The 16855-nt window shown below is 41.6% G+C and overlaps 2 protein-coding genes across 5 annotated transcripts; both read left to right on the forward strand.

Annotated features, from left to right (window-relative positions):
* Nucleotides 1–4490: 4490 nt before the first annotated feature.
* On the forward strand, nucleotides 4491–11366 carry LOC111981141 (intraflagellar transport protein 56). 4 transcript variants are annotated; one of them, XM_024136955.2, is made up of 20 exons: nucleotides 4491–4791; nucleotides 5389–5523; nucleotides 5665–5757; nucleotides 5870–5984; nucleotides 6101–6150; nucleotides 6271–6416; nucleotides 6575–6622; nucleotides 6706–6877; nucleotides 7040–7114; nucleotides 7221–7323; nucleotides 7432–7487; nucleotides 7750–7788; nucleotides 7951–8004; nucleotides 9223–9286; nucleotides 9410–9498; nucleotides 9611–9694; nucleotides 9806–9875; nucleotides 9972–10078; nucleotides 10701–10834; nucleotides 11035–11366. In XM_024136955.2, the coding sequence occupies exons 1-20, from the start codon at nucleotides 4789–4791 to the stop codon at nucleotides 11144–11146; spliced, it is 1749 nt and encodes a 582-aa protein (XP_023992723.1). In that variant the 5' UTR covers nucleotides 4491–4788; the 3' UTR covers nucleotides 11147–11366. The 4 variants fall into 4 exon arrangements, with proteins under 4 accessions (XP_023992723.1, XP_023992724.1, XP_023992725.1 ...); XM_024136956.2 differs by lacking the exon at nucleotides 7750–7788 and having other exon boundaries at nucleotides 4493–4791; XM_024136957.2 differs by lacking the exon at nucleotides 6575–6622 and having other exon boundaries at nucleotides 4495–4791.
* A 358-nt stretch (nucleotides 11367–11724) lies between these two features.
* LOC139022562 (ubinuclein-2-like) lies at nucleotides 11725–16235 on the forward strand. The gene is made up of 10 exons (XM_070438621.1): nucleotides 11725–12348; nucleotides 12721–12852; nucleotides 12974–13081; nucleotides 13750–13860; nucleotides 13969–14075; nucleotides 14255–14720; nucleotides 15333–15403; nucleotides 15528–15657; nucleotides 15829–15935; nucleotides 16065–16235. Exons 1-10 carry the CDS (start codon nucleotides 12037–12039, stop codon nucleotides 16177–16179), a joined length of 1659 nt encoding a protein of 552 aa, XP_070294722.1. The 5' UTR covers nucleotides 11725–12036; the 3' UTR covers nucleotides 16180–16235.
* The last annotated feature ends 620 nt before the right edge of the window (nucleotides 16236–16855 follow it).

A 16855-nucleotide genomic window follows, 5' to 3' on the forward strand; every position in this document is an offset into this window, starting at 1 on the left:
TAACATTTAATTACACTGTTGCCTTACGTTGAGCCCTCTTAATGCTGACAAAAGGGGTAAAGCTCTTTAATTACACTGTTGGGTGATTCTGCCCTGCAAGCTTTCAGAAATTAAAACTTACTGAAACACCATTTTACCAGTTGTCTATGATTTGTCTAGAAATAATATCTCATAATAGCTGTGATTGTACTATTCAGGAATTTATTTTTTTCTCAGACACCTATAGACAAATGTAATTTCCATCGTGTCATTAGACATCAATTTTAGTTGCAAATTAAATAATACAATTTAACACTACTTATACATTTGTACATGAACTTGTATGTATCAAGTGGTTTAAGGTTCTCATAACTCAACATGATGCCTGAATGTATAAACTTGACCTTATGATAGCTGAAAACATGAATGAAAAATAAGATGTTTCCGCCAAACATTTGAACTTTGATTTCCCGATCTAAAACAAGTCATACTCATGTACATCATATGGGTGAGGTGGAGATGTATTTTTTTTAAATGGTCTGTGCTCAAGGAAGTAGGTCAGTGTTTTTTAGAGATGGGCCCAGATTGCGGAGGGTGACGCAGAATCGCCGAAGTGAATTGCCTGGATTTCATTGAATTTACACAGCTAGTTCTCCGCAGTCAATATGCACGATCTTTCTGCAATTTTGTCTTTAAATTATCTGGAGTATTGGTGTCAAATGTTGTATACGTGTTACCCCCAACTTCTCCAGTAGTCTAGTGTACCACCTTTTATTTTACTGTCAAATGTACAGGGACCTCCATGTTTCCATCTGTCTTTTCTCTCCAGCTTTGATTTTCCACTCAAACCACCATGTCTTCTCACCAGCATCAAATGCATATGTTTTAAGCTCTTGGTTGGCAAAGGGAGCACTCTGTACATGCACTCTTCAGGTTCTCACAGCACAGACTCAAGCTGCAGCTGATCACTTTATTGTTTTTCCACCATGAACTGGAGGTTGGTGTGGGTTTWGCAGAGACGTGTCCCTATCATGGACTGTTGGCTTGACAATCCAAAAGGAATTGTTTTGCAGAGTTCATAGGACATTGTAATCTCTGAATATTCCTTCTTAAAATGATTAAGGTTCTGAATTGTGCCATTCAAGAAGTGCTTCTGCTGGTTTTTCATTCCTCTTTCCATGTTGCTCTACTGTTATCCCGTTCATAGAATCTAGTGATTATCTCMTCTGTAGCTGTTCTAATTCTGTTACATTGCTTTTTTCCTGGAGTATTGAAGACTTGTTGGCCTGTTAATTTGCCCTCATTGCTTTTGCTGAAAATCCAAATTCTCTGTTTGCAGCCTTGACCAGGCCATACTTTTTCACGATGTTGCCTCTGAGCAATTTTGAAGCCACTTTGTCCTTGGCACTGCGCATGTTTTGATACTATTGCTTTAACTCTGCAATAATGGCATTTTGAAACAAACCTTCAAGTTCTTCAGAGTTCCCATATTTGGGGTTCTTGTCTCTCCATTTTCTTTATCAGTTTATCATACCTTTTTTTGTATTTCTCAGCTTTCAGTAAAGCTTTATCAAGTGTMACATTTGTCATTCAAAGATCTGTTTGAGTGACCTCTTCCAAACGTTGTCCTTCCAGCAAGTATTTTACTTCTCATTGCTGTTTCAGACGATGAAGGGGTTTCAGGATGTGCGTCAGGGGCAGGTAAGTTAGGGGCATGTATGCTGCCCTCTGGCTGCAAGTCATCTGGTGACTAAGGCCTGATGGGTAGGTTTCCATTGCAACTTGTCTTGAACGTCTGTTCTGTTGGTTGCATTTCCATTGCTTTCTCTTGCCGCTTTGCTCGTTTTGTAAGCTCAGATTTCCCTTTCTTTCAGCGTCTTTCACTATTTTTGCAGATGTTCCTGGTTGTGTAGGATCTTATTTTGTTTCTATGGCTGTGTTTCATGTGGCATCTTCTAAAAACAAAGGAATACAAGTTCTCAACTTTTGCACACCTTGGAGCAATTTCTAGATTAAATGAATTTGAAACATGATTAAAAAACTAAAGTAAAAAATAAATAAAACTAACATGTTTGTCAATTCCAAGACTTTCAGTCATTTCAACCACAGTTAGTGCCTTGCAAAGTATTCATCCCCCTTAGCGTTCCTATGGTTACATTATAAGCTGTAATTTAAATAGATTTTTATTTGGATTTCATGTAATGGACACACCAAATAGTCCAAATTTGTGAAATGAAAGTTACTTTTTTTTCAAACATACAGAATTACAAACYGAAAAGTACTGCGTGCATATGTAATCACCCCCTTTGCTATGAAGCCCCTAAATAAAATATGGTGCAACCAATTACCTTCAGAAGTCACAATTAGTTAGATTGCACACAGGTGTACTTAAGGTGTACTTAAACATATGGAAGATACTAAAATTTAGCTTTTTGGCATTCAAGGAAATGCTATGTCTGGCGCAAACCCAACACCTCTCATCCCTCCGAGAACACCATGCTGTGGGGATGTTTTTCATCGGCAGGGACTGGGAAACTGGTCAGAATTGAAGGAATGATGGATGGTGCTAAATACAGAGAAATTCTTGAGGGAAACCTGTGTGAGGTTCACCTTCCAGCAGAACAATGACCCTAAGCATACTGCTAAAGCAACACTCAAGTGGTTTAAGGTGAAACATTTAAATGTCTTGGAATGGCCTAGTCGAAGCCCAGACCTCAATCCAATTGAGAATCTGTGGTATGACTTAAAGATAGCTGTATACCAGTGGAACCCATACAACTTGAAGGAGCTGGACCAGTTTTGCCTTGAAGAATGGGCAAAAATCCCAGTGGCTAGATGTGCCAAGCTTATTGAGACATACCCTAAGCGACTTGCAGCTGTAATTGCTGCAAAAGGTGGCTCTACAAAGTATTGACTTTGGGGGAGGGTGAATAGTGATGCATGCTCAAGTTCTGTTTTTATGTCTTATTTCTTGTTTGTTCCACAAAAAATATTTTGCATCTTCAAAGTGGTAGGCATGTTGTGTAAATCAAATGATACAACCCCCCCCCAAAAAAAAATATATTTTTAATTCAGGTTGTAAGGCAACAAAATAGGGAAAATGCCAAGGTGGGTGGACACTTTCGCGAGCTATTGTAAGTTTGTGATGGACATGACTGGGATGGAAATGACACTTCTACAGTTTTTGGAGATAAATGACAGACTGCTTAGCATGCTTTGGCTAGTGTTAGAGTTAGCATATAGTTTACACAAAATAAATGTAAAAAATCTCAATTCTACCACAAATTAAAGAAATTATGGCCTGTTCGGAAATGACTGATAATAAAAAATATTCTCTACACCAGCAATATTTACCTTGAGTTTTCTTCAACTTCTGGACAGCACACCTGGAACAACTGTCCACTGCAGCCATATGCTTCAGTGTTCCAATATGTTTCCATGGTAACTAAATTAACATTCTCTTGACCAAACTTTATTTATGAGGAATTTTGCCCTCAGTGGCAGAAATGACACCACTACCAAAGGACAGGTGTATTTTGTGCAGTGGTGAAAAAAGTACCCAATTATTATACTTGAGTAAACGTTTTTTTTAAATGACTCAAAGTAAAATGACTCAAGTAAAAGTAAGAGGTACAACTCCAACACTAAGACATAATTTAACAACGAAGCATTTGTGTTAGAGTGCCAGATCCGAGGCAGTAGGGATGACCAGGGATGTTCTCTTGACAAATGTGTGAATTGGACTATTTTCATGTCCTGCTAAGCATTCGAAATGTAACGAGTACTTTTGGGTATCAGGGAAAATGTATGGAGTAAAAAGTACATTGTTTTCTTTAGTGATGTAGTGAAGTAAAATTAAAAGTTGTCAAAAATATAAATAGTAAAGTACAGATACCCCCAAAAATTACTTAAGTAAAAATACTTTCAAGTACTACTTAAGTACTTTACACCACTGATTTTGTGAAAATATAAAGGGCATACTCACAATAAATATTGATAAAGATTTTATTTAATTGACTCTCTCTACTAGATAACATTATATAATTAAGCAATAAGGCATGGGGGATGTGGTATATGGCCAATATACCACAAACCCCCGAGGTACCTTATTGCTATTATAAACTGATTACCAACGTAATTAGAGCAGTAAAAATGAAGGTGAATGTGGTATAGGGTCTTATATACCACTGCTGTCAGCCAATCAGCATTCAGGGCTTGACCCACCCAGTTTATAATGTGTAATTATTCATGTTTTCTCATAGAAAAACATAGTAGAAGCTCAAAACTATGGATGTTTTTATTCTTTATATGTTAAGTTCACACTACAATCACCCCAGATTTTTTAAACACATGTATTGATAAAATCCTCCAAAATTACCCCGAGGACATAGCTGCAGAATCACCCTGTTACATCATATTGGGATAAGTGGTACAATTTTCAACCACTGAGAAATCTGCTATTCCTCATCTGCTGTGATGATGAATGGATGTGAGACTTTATGTCCATTTATAAGACAAGCGTGTGTAATAGTGTTAGCAGTATAAAACCTTCATGTTTTTTGGCATACTCGCCATGCGTCTATAATTCACTTTCTACAACTCCACCTTTAAACACAGTGATAAACCAGTAGGCTAGGGAGGGGCAAAGACTGGTGGGGACGTTGCTTGGCGACAAGAGCTCCCATGCTTGTCAACAGCTATCTGTTACACTAGCTGGTTAGCATATATTTCTTGATTAGAAAAACATGTATCTTGTCTGATTATCTGAGCGCTGTTACTGTGCTTTCGTGACGACTAACTACATTGGCCATGGTAAGTGTTTGCTTTACTGAATGCAGCTACGCTAACGTAACGTTCGCTAACATTAACGTACTGTTAGCTAGCTAGCTATTGAACCTTTGTTTAGTAGTCTATGCAATTTAGCATTAACGTTAGGTTAGCTACCACACGAAGAAGTCTGTAAACATTTCCGTGCTGGATGATTCTATATTTTTTGTTGTTGCAGAAATCTAACGTTACCTAGCACGCCAGCCTGGTCTCATAGATTAGACCGTAACATACGTAACAGTACACTTAAATCCGCGATACTGAAATTAGTATATTATGTTTGGTATGGTTACTTAGGTTGTATGGTTACATAGTGTATGTTTAGCAAATTCGTAACATATCATACGAAATGGGTGATGTATTAATTTGAGGTTGTCCATTTCATACGTAACATATATATTTAAATGGAGTGTCTTTGATTTACATAGAGAATAATACGAAATGCTTTGAGACAAGGTTGCAGCCCAGCCACAGGTTTGAGACAAGTAACTAGTTGGATGGGCCCTTAGTAATTATGGCTGGCTCTGTTGTGGACAGCATCGGCTGTGGAGTTCTATATAATTTTCATATTCATTCTCTCAGATTCTGTCCAGATTAAAGCCAGCAGCTGTTGGTGGGGAGATCCCAGTAAATAAGAAGATAAAAGAAAAAAAGTCACCGCTTGTGGAGGACTTCCTAATTCAAAGAGACTATCTGGGGGCCATTACGTTGTTGGAGGTAAATGCCATTCTGGCTGCATGCCTTCTGAAGTGTGACATATAGGTTTATAGAGCTGTTATATCTTTGAACAATGCAGTGCTTACATTACTGTCTGCGAAATAMGATGCTCATCCTATCAATATGGTTCAATTTGCTCAGTTTCAGCGCAATGTTGGCGAGCGAGGGGAGGATGCAGACCTGTGGTTGGCCTACTGTGCTTTCCACCTTGGTGACTACAAGAGAGCCATGGAGGTTTGAAAACCTTTATTGAATTCAGTAACATTGGTTTGGATGTGTGAAAGTATTTTCCTGTTTTTGATTTGTGAGACATGAACTAATACCTATGTGTCTATTCCTTCCTCAGGAATACAAGGCCCTGACAGACAAACCAGACTGCCGCCCGGATGTGTGGGTCTACCTGGCCTGTACTCTCTTCTTCCTGGGGCTTTACAAAGAAGCAGAGGAGGCTTCACGCAAGGGTACCTCATCCACCTTGTTCCCTATTCTCACATTTTGTTGCTTTATTAGAAAAGGTGATATGGAAAATTAAAGACCTTTTCTCCCTGACCTTATGTGCTTCCTCTACCTCTTTCAGCCCCTAAATGCCAGCTGCAGAATCGACTACTGTTCCATTTGGCTCACAAGGTCAGCTTTCYCCCTTATCMCTKACTCATTCATTCAGTGCTATGGTACCAAACAACTTAAATAACATAATTAATTATATTATACCTTTATTTCTGGTCTATTTCTTTTTTTCTCTCCCAGTTCAATGATGAGAAGCAGCTGATGGGTTTCCACCAGGAGTTGGAGGATGTGACAGAGGATCAGCTCAGCCTAGCCTCCATCCACTACATGCGCTCCCACTACCAGGAGGCCATCGACATCTACAAACGCATCCTGCTGCAGAACAGGTGACAGGCAACAGAATGCACCARAGAGTGACAGAGACACCGGGCAACACTCCAAATGTAATCCTGACACATATGGGAGTAGCGGCACAGACTATGAGAGGGGGAGTTAGAGAGGGAGTGGAGGGAGGGAGAGTGATAGTTTCCCTGTGTTGAGACAGAGAGAAGATAACGGAGACTGGAGAGGAGGATAGTGACTGCTTATGCAGGTGAGAGGGTGGGAAAGAGCGATTCATTGTACCTACTGTGAGTCGGTGGAGCTCATGCGCTGTTCATACTGTGTCTGCTGCAGAGACTTCCTGGCCCTGAATGTGTATGTGGCTCTGTGCTACTACAAGCTGGACTACTACGATGTGTCCCAGGAGGTGCTGGCTGTTTACCTGCAGAGCGTCCCAGACTCCACCATTGCTCTCAACCTCAAGGCCTGCAACCACTTCAGGCTCTACAACGGAAAAGCAGCAGAGGTAACGCAACTTGACAAGAGAGTCCTGAGCAAATAATTCTCAAAATGAAACCTTGTTTGTCTGAATGTTGCTTTGTTAATGTTTGTAAGGCTTCAGTCAGTGACTCCGCAATGTACAACATTGTAGTATTAAACAACAAAAATCACATTTTCCTTCTCTCAGACTGAGCTGAAAAACCTGATAGATATCTCCTCCAGCTCCTTTGAGTTTGCCAAGGAGTTAATCCGACACAACCTGGTGAGAGTCATGATTTATCAGCCTAGGGAACATAGCAGTTTTGCACCTCACGTGTGTAGCAGCATGCAAGCAAATTACCCTTTTTGATTCTTTCTCTGGTGTTCAGGTGGTGTTTCGTAGCGGGGAGGGGGCCTTGCAAGTGCTGCCTGCACTGATTGATGTCATTACTGAGGCTCGTCTCAATCTGGTCATCTACTACCTCAGACAAGGTGGGCTGCCACCTTTATTACTGACTAGCCAATGTAACGATAACTGATTGATAACTAAGTGTGTTTTTTTTACTGTTAGTATATGGATAGTAATTMTATTTTTCTCAGATGATGTCCAGGAGTCCTACCAGCTCATCAAAGACTTAGAACCCACCACACCACAGGTTCATTCCTCTATTTCCATTCACCATTTCCAGATTTCACTCCCTCCCTTATTTTTTCATCCCGCCTATCATTCGTCTCCTGCCCCTCAGCTATTTTAGGGTCCAGTAATCTTACCTTCTCTTCCCTGCTCTCCCTTTTCCTCTTCCTCCTTCTACAAGGATAGTGTAGTTTGCGGTGTAGTTCTGCGTTTGCAGGGTAGTCATTTGTGGTAGGCGGTTGTGTATTAACCTCCCCCTTTCTCTCTCTCTCTCTCTTTCTCAGGTTCAGGGCAGTGTTAGTCTTAATGTACATCAGCGTACAGTAAGTGTGTGTGTGCAGCCAGCTCTCTCTCGCCATCTCCCCCTCTTTCCCTATCCTCCTCCTCTCTTTGCCAGGGTTAGTGCAGCCCTAGCCATGAACTCAATGGATTGTGGTGTATGGTAAGTGCATATGTGCTGTAACCTTTCCCTGCCTTTTTTTCAGGAGTACATCTTGAAGGGGGTTGTGAATGCTGCACTCGGACAGGAGATGGGGTCGGTGAGTACCAGAGATGCAGTTAGTTACTACACTGAACAAAAATATAAGCGCAACATGTAAAGTGTTGTTCCCTTGTTTCATGAGCTTTCTGTGCACAAATGTGTTTACATCTTAGTGAGCATTTCTCCTTTGCCAAGATAATCCATCTACCTGACAGGTGTGGCATATCAAGAAGCTGATTCATTTAAACAGCATGCTCAATGACACAGGTGCACTTTGGGCTTGGAACAATAAAAGGCCACTCTAAAACGTGCTGTTTTGTCACACAACACAATGCCACAGATTTCTCAAGTTTTGAGGGAGCGTGAAATTGGCATGCTGACTGCAGAAATGTCCACGAGTTGTTGCCAGAGAATTGAATGTTTATTTCTCTATCATAAACCGCCGCCAACGTCGTTTTTAGAGAATTCGGCAGTACATCCAACTGGCCTCACAACTGCAGACCACGTGTACGGCGTCATGTGGGCGAATGGTTTGCTGATGTCAACGTTGTGAACAGAGTGCGCCATGGTGGCGGTGGGGTTATGGTAAGGACAGGCATAAGCTACGGACGACGAACACAATTGCATTTTATTGATGGTAATTTGAATGCACAGAGATAACGTGACGAGATCCTGAGGCCCAATGTTGTACAATTCATCAGCCTCCATCACTTCATGTTTCAGCATGATAATGCCCGGCCCCATGTCGCAAGTATCTGTACACAATCCCTAGAAGCTGAAAATGTCCCAGTTCTACCATGGCCTGCATAGTCACCAGACATGTGACCCATTGAGCATGTTTGGGATGCTCTGAATTAATGTGTAGGACAGCGTGTTCCAGTTCCCACCAATATCCAGAAACTTCACACAGCCATTGAAGATGAGTGAGAGAACATTCCACAGGCCACAATCAACAGCCTGATCAACTCTATGCGAACGAGATGTGTTGTGCTGCATGAGGCAAATAGTGGTCACACCAGATAATGACTGGTTTTCTGATCCATGCCCCAACCTCTTTTGAAGGTACCTGTGACACAGATGCATATCTGTATTTATTGCAATTGACTGATTTCCTTATATGAACTGTAACTCAGTAAAATCTTTGAAATTGTTGCGTTTTATATTTTTGTAAAGTGTATATATAACTATAGATTCATGTACAGTATATCTATAGTTCTGCCTTGATACCCGCCTGATTTTGTTTGTGTGACATTATCATGTTATTTTTCCATTACAGAGAGATCATCTGAAGATTGCTCAGCAGTTTTTCCAGCTGGTTGGTGGCTCAGCTAGCGAATGTGGTGAGTGCTCCTCCAGGTATTTAAAATACTGACTAGAATTACATTTTTGTACTGCACTAATTCAATGGTAAATACGTTTTTACACTGGTGCTTACTTTAACAATTCCTTTCCCTGTGTATTAGACACCATCCCTGGCAGACAGTGCATGGCTTCTTGTTTCTTTCTGCTCAGGCAGTTTGAGGATGTGCTCATCTACCTCAACTCTGTCAAGGTAAGCACAGCGTAATACCATGACACACATTTGTGTCCACATAGAATATTGACGTTCTATAATTATCATTCTTCAATGGATTCTAAATACTCTGAACTCTCATTGCTCACAGAGTTATTTCTACAACGATGACGCCTTCAACTTCAACTATGCACAGGCCAAAGCTGCTGTTGGCAACTACAGGGAGGCAGAGGAGGTAAAACCTTGACTTTTGGGATTGTTTGATGTCATTTTGTTAACTTTTTCACTGATACGGATATATGTGTTTTATTGTCTGTTAAGTGTGTGCTTTCTCTTTGTCTCCCAGATCTTCCTGTTGATTCAGAATGACAAGAACAAGAGTGACTATGTGTACCTGAGCTGGCTGGCACGCTGCTGTATGTTCTCCTTCTCATTAAACGATGTAAACATTTGCTGGTATAACACTGTGTGGTTGTTCTATTGTTGTCAATGAACCCTGTTGTCCTATTTAGACATTATGAACCAGAAGGCCCGTCTGGCCTGGGAGCTCTACATGAAGATGGAGACCTCAGCAGAGTCCTTCAGCCTCTTGCAGCTCATTGCAAACGATTGCTACAAGGTTACTCTCCTTTATTAATTCCAAAATCACTCAACTTCCTAAATGTTTAATTTCCCCATCAGGACAGAAGTTATTTCATTCTGAGAGCACTTGCACCAGTGATGGAAAAAGTACCCAATTGTCATACTTGAGTTAAAGTAAAGATGCCTTAATAGAAAATGACTCAAGTAAAAGTCACCCAGTAAAATACTTGAGTAAAAGTCTAGAAGTATTTGGTTTTAAATATACTTAAGTATTAAAAGTAAATGTAATTTCTAAAAAAGACTTGCGTATCAAAAAAAGACATGTATAAAGAATTTCAAATTCCTTATATTAAGCAAAGGAGATGGACACTTTTTCTAGATTTTTTWAATMTACAGATAGCCAGGGGCACACTCCAACATTCACGACATCATTTACAAACGAATGTTCTCTTGATAAGTATATGAATTCAAAATGTAACGAGTACTTTTGGGTGTCAGAGAAAATGTATGGAGTAAAAAGTACATAATTTTCTTTAGGAATGTAGTAAAGTAAAAGTAGTCAAAAATATAAATAGTAAAGTACAGATACCCCAAAAAACTACTTAAGTACTTTACACCACTGATTTGCACCATGTGTAACTCTTCTCTCTCATCTACAGATGGGCCAGTTCTACTACTCAGCAAAGGCATTTGATGTCTTGGAGAGATTGGACCCCAACCCTGAGTACTGGGAGGGCAAAAGGGGAGCCTGTGTGGGTATCTTTCAGCTAATTTTGGCAAGCAGAGAACCCAGGTAGGTACCATGTCTACCGTAGCAATCTATTGGATTGATATAGGATCATGAATGTCACCACTTTGTATAGCGTTGAAATAATCTGTCCTCAGCTCAGTGACCTAACACATTTTTTTGACATGCTGTGTTTTGCATTGCTGAAGTCTAACAATGTGAGTTTTTATGTTACCATAATGTGCTCAATTGTGTGTATTTTACAGGGAGGCTTTGAGGGAAGTGCTGCCCTTGCTGAGGAACACTGGGAATCCTCAGGTGGAATACATCATCAGGATTCTGAAGAAATGGGCCAAGGACAACAGGGTTTCTCTGTGATGTTATCATTCCTTACTTAAGAATGCAAAGCCTATATGAAGAAAAGGGTCCTTTGGGCAAACTGACAGTCAAATGCAAAAATTCACCATAAGTGCCAGTTTGTTCATTATTCATTCATCTCTTTCCTGTTTGTTATTTTGCTAGTACATTGTATTGGTGTCGTTTTTCTGCACATTTATTCTGTACATATTTGCCTATGTGAATAAATATTAAAATCTTATACCACATCTGTGCTTTTATTATCTCTGGCCTTGACATAACGTTTTAGAGCACATAAAGACCAGTCCTTATCATGCATATACAGAAATATAAAACATTAGAATTTGTTGGTTTCAATGCATATTTTCTAATGAACGGTAGTCCTGTGTTTCGGTGCGTTCAGTCCAGATAAAAGTGTTCAAGGAACATCGTCTAAACATCCCGCGTGCCAGAGTCAGGGAACAATCAATTCTCCGTATTCGCGCTAGTATGCAAAGTGGGCGGTTCTTGAGGGGCGTTCTCGCTCTATGATTGGTCAAAGACTGCTCCCTGACTTTTCTGTTTCCGCTTTTCATACGCACGCCCAGTTACTACTCTCACTGAATAATGATAATAATGGTCAAGATGGCTACTTCAGATGCCTCCTTGCGGTAGCTACCGAACAATTTAATGGAAACAACTAAAACTACTCTTCCTCGTGATTTAAAGGACCCGGAGCTAACCTGGGAGGTGCAGAAGATACCACTGTGTGGGTTAAGGCATTTTATTACCTGATATAGCTAGATGGTAAACTAACGTTAGTTGTCGAACATTCCCAATTTTAGATAGCAAGCTACAGTAACGTTAGTAAAGTGAAGTCTCGTCCTCCCTTGTGTGTTCGTACCTAGGGGCTCTGTGACGGTCAGCATCAAATGGCCGAACCGAGAAAAGTACCGTTTGTCACAATCTATTCTTTTAACAACAATGCACCGCCTTCTGAATCCAAGAAACGCCGCCGGGAAGATGAGGCCGAAATCAGTTTGGGGGAAGATGGAGGAGGTGGAAGTGCAGCAACCAGGCCAGGAGGTGGTACTGGTGCTAGTCCATTCGGTATCGTGAAAGCCGGTGACGGGGATTCAGCGGAAACAAAACGTGTAACAGTGCGCTTGAACCTCTCCTTGCCTGAACCCAGCGAACGGGGATCTGCTGAATTCAACTACAGTGAACTTGTTCAATCTACTCAGGTAAAGACGTGAAATCAGTCAAGGCTACAAGTGATAACACAGCAGGTTGGGCCGGTGAACGCGTAGGCAGCTTCAAGTGTAAGCTCTCGAGGCTATGGTGCTGTTGTCAACAAGAGCGATGTTGGCCAACGGTAGCTACAGTATTCTTAGATATGATGTAAGCATGCCATCTTCATGTAGGCTATAACGTTCTTCTAATTTTCATATGAATGTTTATATTACCGTTATAAATTATATAATATGCTAATGACACCTATTTCCCATCTTGCTGGAGGTACAACTTTTAAGATTACATTTTAAGCTACTAAGAATCCACAGTTGTACCCATTTTACCTACTCTCATTTCCTGACGTGCCTGATTGTCTCTTGAAGGTGAAGAAGCCTCCTGCTCCAGGACCTCCTAAAGGCCTGATGCCAGCCCTGGACCCCAACGACCCCTTTGCAGACAATGAGAAGGAGAGAAGAGAAGTAGAGGCGCTCGCCAAGAAATTTGAGAGCAAATATGTAGGTCCCTTTACTCTGTGGTGGAAACAAATAGGTCTACACATAGATCAAATAGATTGATTTTGTTGCATTTGCATTGTATATTTTCACCTAGTCAACTGTAATTGTTTGTTTCCTCTAGTCACAGGCCAAAACAGGGAAAAAGAAGAGGAAGGACAGGGTGCAGGATCTCATCGACATTGGTTTTGGCTACGATGAGACTGACCCATTCATTGATAACTCTGAGGCTGTATGTACCCTCTGTCTGCTCATATACTGCAGAATCCTTCCTTTGTGAACAGACTCATGTAAACAAGCATCAACATATGCTTTAACATATTTGCACTTTACCCCTAGCTCCTGTATCATAGATCCTTTTTCATTAACACATTGCATTCCTCTCCCCCATACTTGCTTATTAGTTTATCTGCTGTTTGTAACCTGTTATACCATGGCATTGTTGAATAGTCTTTCCTGATTGGCTTGACGGGCATTCTAGAGCGGGCATTATTTCCCTATAATGCCCGGTATATCAGCACAGTAGAATTCAATAGCTACAGTTCATTCTTACATGTTCTATGTTTGAGCTGCAAAAGTTGAGTTGAGAACATTATTGGCATTGTTGAATTTCATTTTCATAATAGCAAGCTGTTTGTTTGGTTACTAAGGCAACTACTGTAGCTACTATATCTAGTAAACTTGCTAGCTACTTCAGTGGGTGTTGAAGGAATTTTAACTGTAAATTTGTTAAATTATAGCCATAAAAGGGAAAATCAACTCGGAAAATAATGCAACTCCATGGAAGGTTAGTTCCACTCCGCTAGCGTGTAGTCGAACACACCTTCCATGTTGTTTATTATTTTCCAGAGAATACATAGCCCCTTGTTGATTATCCCTTAGCTACTTTCTTCCCCTCAGTATGATGAGCTGGTGCCAGCCTCCCTCAACACTAAGCTGGGAGGGTTCTACATCAACACTGGCACCCTGCAGTTCAGAGCAGCTTCCGAGTCAGAGGGAGAGGACTTCAAGGTGGGTTACACACACACACCATTTCAATATATGAACAAATGTTATTCAGTGTTAAACTCTATTTCTATATCATGTGACAAGCTCAGTTTTTGTTCCTCCTGTCTGTAGAAGTTGAAAGATGGTGAGGAGCGTGTGATAAAGAAGCGAATGAAAAAGCAAGATGGCAGTAACATGGATGAGAAAAAGCCCAGGAAGATCAGGATGCCAAAGCAAGGGTGAGCAATGTTCTACATCTGTTGTGCCACTTCGGAAGTTAACTGATGTATAAGCTCATATGATGTATGAACTTATTGCCTGACTTTGACTTGAGTAGTGTGCTTCGTAGTTATGCTATATGTCTATGGCTTGTAACAAGCTCCATGTAGCAACGCAACGGTCCTATGTTATCTTTCAGAGCATCTGGCCTGAATGTCCACCGGCCAGAGAAGAAGAAGCGGAAGAAGTTGATGAAGGACTCTCTGAATCTGGCTGCCATGCTCCGCCGCTTCACGCGGGAGAAGGAGGAGAACCGCAAGAAGAACCCCGGTCTGCCCCGTGGCCAGCACAATGCCAACAGTGCCCTGCTCAACGCACACCCTAAACCCAGCGACATCAGCATGGCCGACCTGGCCAACGACCCTGCCATGATGTCACTGCTGGGCTCAGCCAATAACAACGACATGCTGCAGGACATGATGGGCGACCTGGACTTTGGGTTGCTGGACTCTCCTCAGCCCTCCAGCCCTGCGCAGGGGGAGAACGGTGCTCCGGGTAGGGTCCAGGGTAGGGTCCAGGGGGCACAAGGAGGTCTCCTGCCCCCTCCTCCTCTGCCTAATGGACTGCCTGCCCCTCTCAGTAAGCGTATTGAGGACCTCCGAGTGGTAAGTGACTGACACCTTCAATCAAATCCAGCTGCAGATATATTTCATATTTCGAGATATTTTGGGTCTTAAGTCAGTTTCTTTATTTTATTTGTAGGGTCTAAAGGCCCTCACTGCTCGTTGAAAACGTTCAAGCACATTACACGGAGTGCATAGATTCCCCCCCCCCCAAAAAAAAACGAAAAGTGATGATTGTCACCATTTTGATATTTCCTTCCTTAAAGAGACCAGAGTAACACATGCATTCTCTCAGGGGCACAAGTAGGAGTGAGAAGTAGAGGTTGCTGTGGCAACAAGAGAGCAGTGATGTTCTTTGAGGGAGATGATGAGGGGAAAACAAGTGCCAACTCTCTGACAGAACGGTCAGGGTGAAGGGCAAGGGGAATATCAGGAAGAGGAGAGAAAGGTAGTGGAGGCAGGGAGGAGAGGAGGCCAAGAGCGAGAGGTACTGTAACGAAGGGAATCAAAAAGAAAGGCTTAGACGACAAGGTGAGGCTTAGAGGAGTGAAAGGGCAGGTGATTGATTGATTTGCATTACATTTCAGTGTCCATTTGAGCATAATATATTTTTTTTAGAGAATGTCTGAAATTGAATTATTCTCCAACGAACAGGCTTCTCATCACTTTGATCAAGAGGGCAGGAAAAAGTTCTTCACGCTGGACATGAACAACATCCTACTGGAGTGAGTCTCTGCTCTGAGCTCTTTACAACAGAACAAACCGTCTTTCCTCCCCTGTCCATCTCTCTGCATGTGTTAGTCAGTGTTTATCTTAATGTCTAACCCTCTTCCTCTGTGTGTTGGTCAGTATTGAGTTGCAGGTCCAGGAGCAGCCGGCAGCAGTGCGCTCTTCAGTCTACTCCCATCTCGAGGCCTTTGTGCCCTGCAACAAGGAGGCTCTGCTCAAACGCCTAAAGAAACTCAGCCTCAATATCCAGGTGTGTATGTATGCACTAAAATGTTTGACATTTTATGTGTATGTTTGTGTGTGCACATAATATGCCTGTTCTTGTCTTCTATCTAATTGTAGATTGTTTGTTAACGGAGTGTGTGGCGTGAGTGTCATCTGGTGTGCGTGATTGTAATCTTTTCCATCTTCTGTCATACAGGACGACCGTCTGCATGCCCCACTACTGAAGCTGAAGCTGGCTGTGTGCAGCGTGATGCCAGAGCAGATCGCCAGATACAACATGGACTGCATCGCCAAAGTGGCCAAGTAAGGCCTTCTCCTTTCTTCTCCTGCATTCTGTTCACCTCTTATTTCCTCTCATACCTCTCCTTTTGTCCCTTGCTGTCTATTTTTCCATTCCTCGTCCAATATTCTCTCTGGGTTGTGTATTTACAGACAGCAGTCAGAAGAGGGGGAAAAGAACGGGTCAGAAGAGGAGGATGAGGAGAAGCCTGGGAAGAGAGTGATGGGACCTCGCAAGAAGTTTGTCTGGGATGAGAAGCTCAGGTGAGCTCTCATTTGTGAATTTAACGTCATACAATTATGTTATATAGGTGTTTTGGTTTAGTGTAGTGATGGGACTTTCGGCTCTTTTTACTGACTCCGATCTTTTCGACTCGTTCAGTCAAATGAATGAGTCTTTCGACTCATTTTGTTCATTTGAGTCAGTAATGCCCAGAGCATGCAGGACCCTGGTGAACGATAACTAAAAACTAGAAATAGTCATAATTCTACAAGCCTCTCGTTCATAGGTCGTTCACCGTAAGGGGCTTATTGGAGATGTCGTTTGTGACAGACTTATATAATGGTTCTTTAAACAATGTATATTTGTTGATTGCTAGGCATACAAATACGATTATTTCTTGGTACATTTGAAACAAAGTCTAGTTGTGGCCGCAACCGGACACGATTGTAAACGACTCTTGACGGAATGCATTGCTTGAGTGGTGTGAGGGTGATAAGCACAATATCGTTTGCAGTTCACGATGATTCGAGTTTGTTGAGCAGAAGCTGTGTATCTTTTGGTTCTACAAAGCTGTGTCCATCATAGCATTCATTCTTGCACCATGCAATCGTTTATTAGTTCTAAACATGTCTTTTTTCTTTTCTATGCTGCCTGCAGCATGATCTATTTTACCTGCGCTCATATGACGAACAGTTGTTGGTCGGAGCACATCTCCGGAGTG

The sequence above is a fragment of the Salvelinus sp. IW2-2015 genome, unplaced genomic scaffold, assembly GCF_002910315.2.
Source record: "Salvelinus sp. IW2-2015 unplaced genomic scaffold, ASM291031v2 Un_scaffold1058, whole genome shotgun sequence".
Lineage (NCBI taxonomy): Eukaryota > Metazoa > Chordata > Actinopteri > Salmoniformes > Salmonidae > Salvelinus > Salvelinus sp. IW2-2015.

Bases quoted from the DNA above. Each gene is read 5' to 3' on its own strand.
- LOC111981141 (XM_024136955.2), top strand. The intron at 6,417-6,574 runs GTGACAGGCAAC...GTGTTGAGACAG, and splicing joins CGCATCCTGCTGCAGAACAG to AGAGAAGATAACGGAGACTG. The intron at 6,623-6,705 runs GTGAGAGGGTGG...TGTCTGCTGCAG, and splicing joins GATAGTGACTGCTTATGCAG to AGACTTCCTGGCCCTGAATG.
- LOC139022562 (XM_070438621.1), top strand. From the start codon at position 12,037: ATGGCCGAACCGAGAAAAGTACCGTTTGTCACAATCTATTCTTTTAAC. The intron at 14,721-15,332 runs GTAAGTGACTGA...TCCAACGAACAG, and splicing joins GTATTGAGGACCTCCGAGTG to GCTTCTCATCACTTTGATCA. The intron at 15,658-15,828 runs GTGTGTATGTAT...TCTGTCATACAG, and splicing joins AACTCAGCCTCAATATCCAG to GACGACCGTCTGCATGCCCC.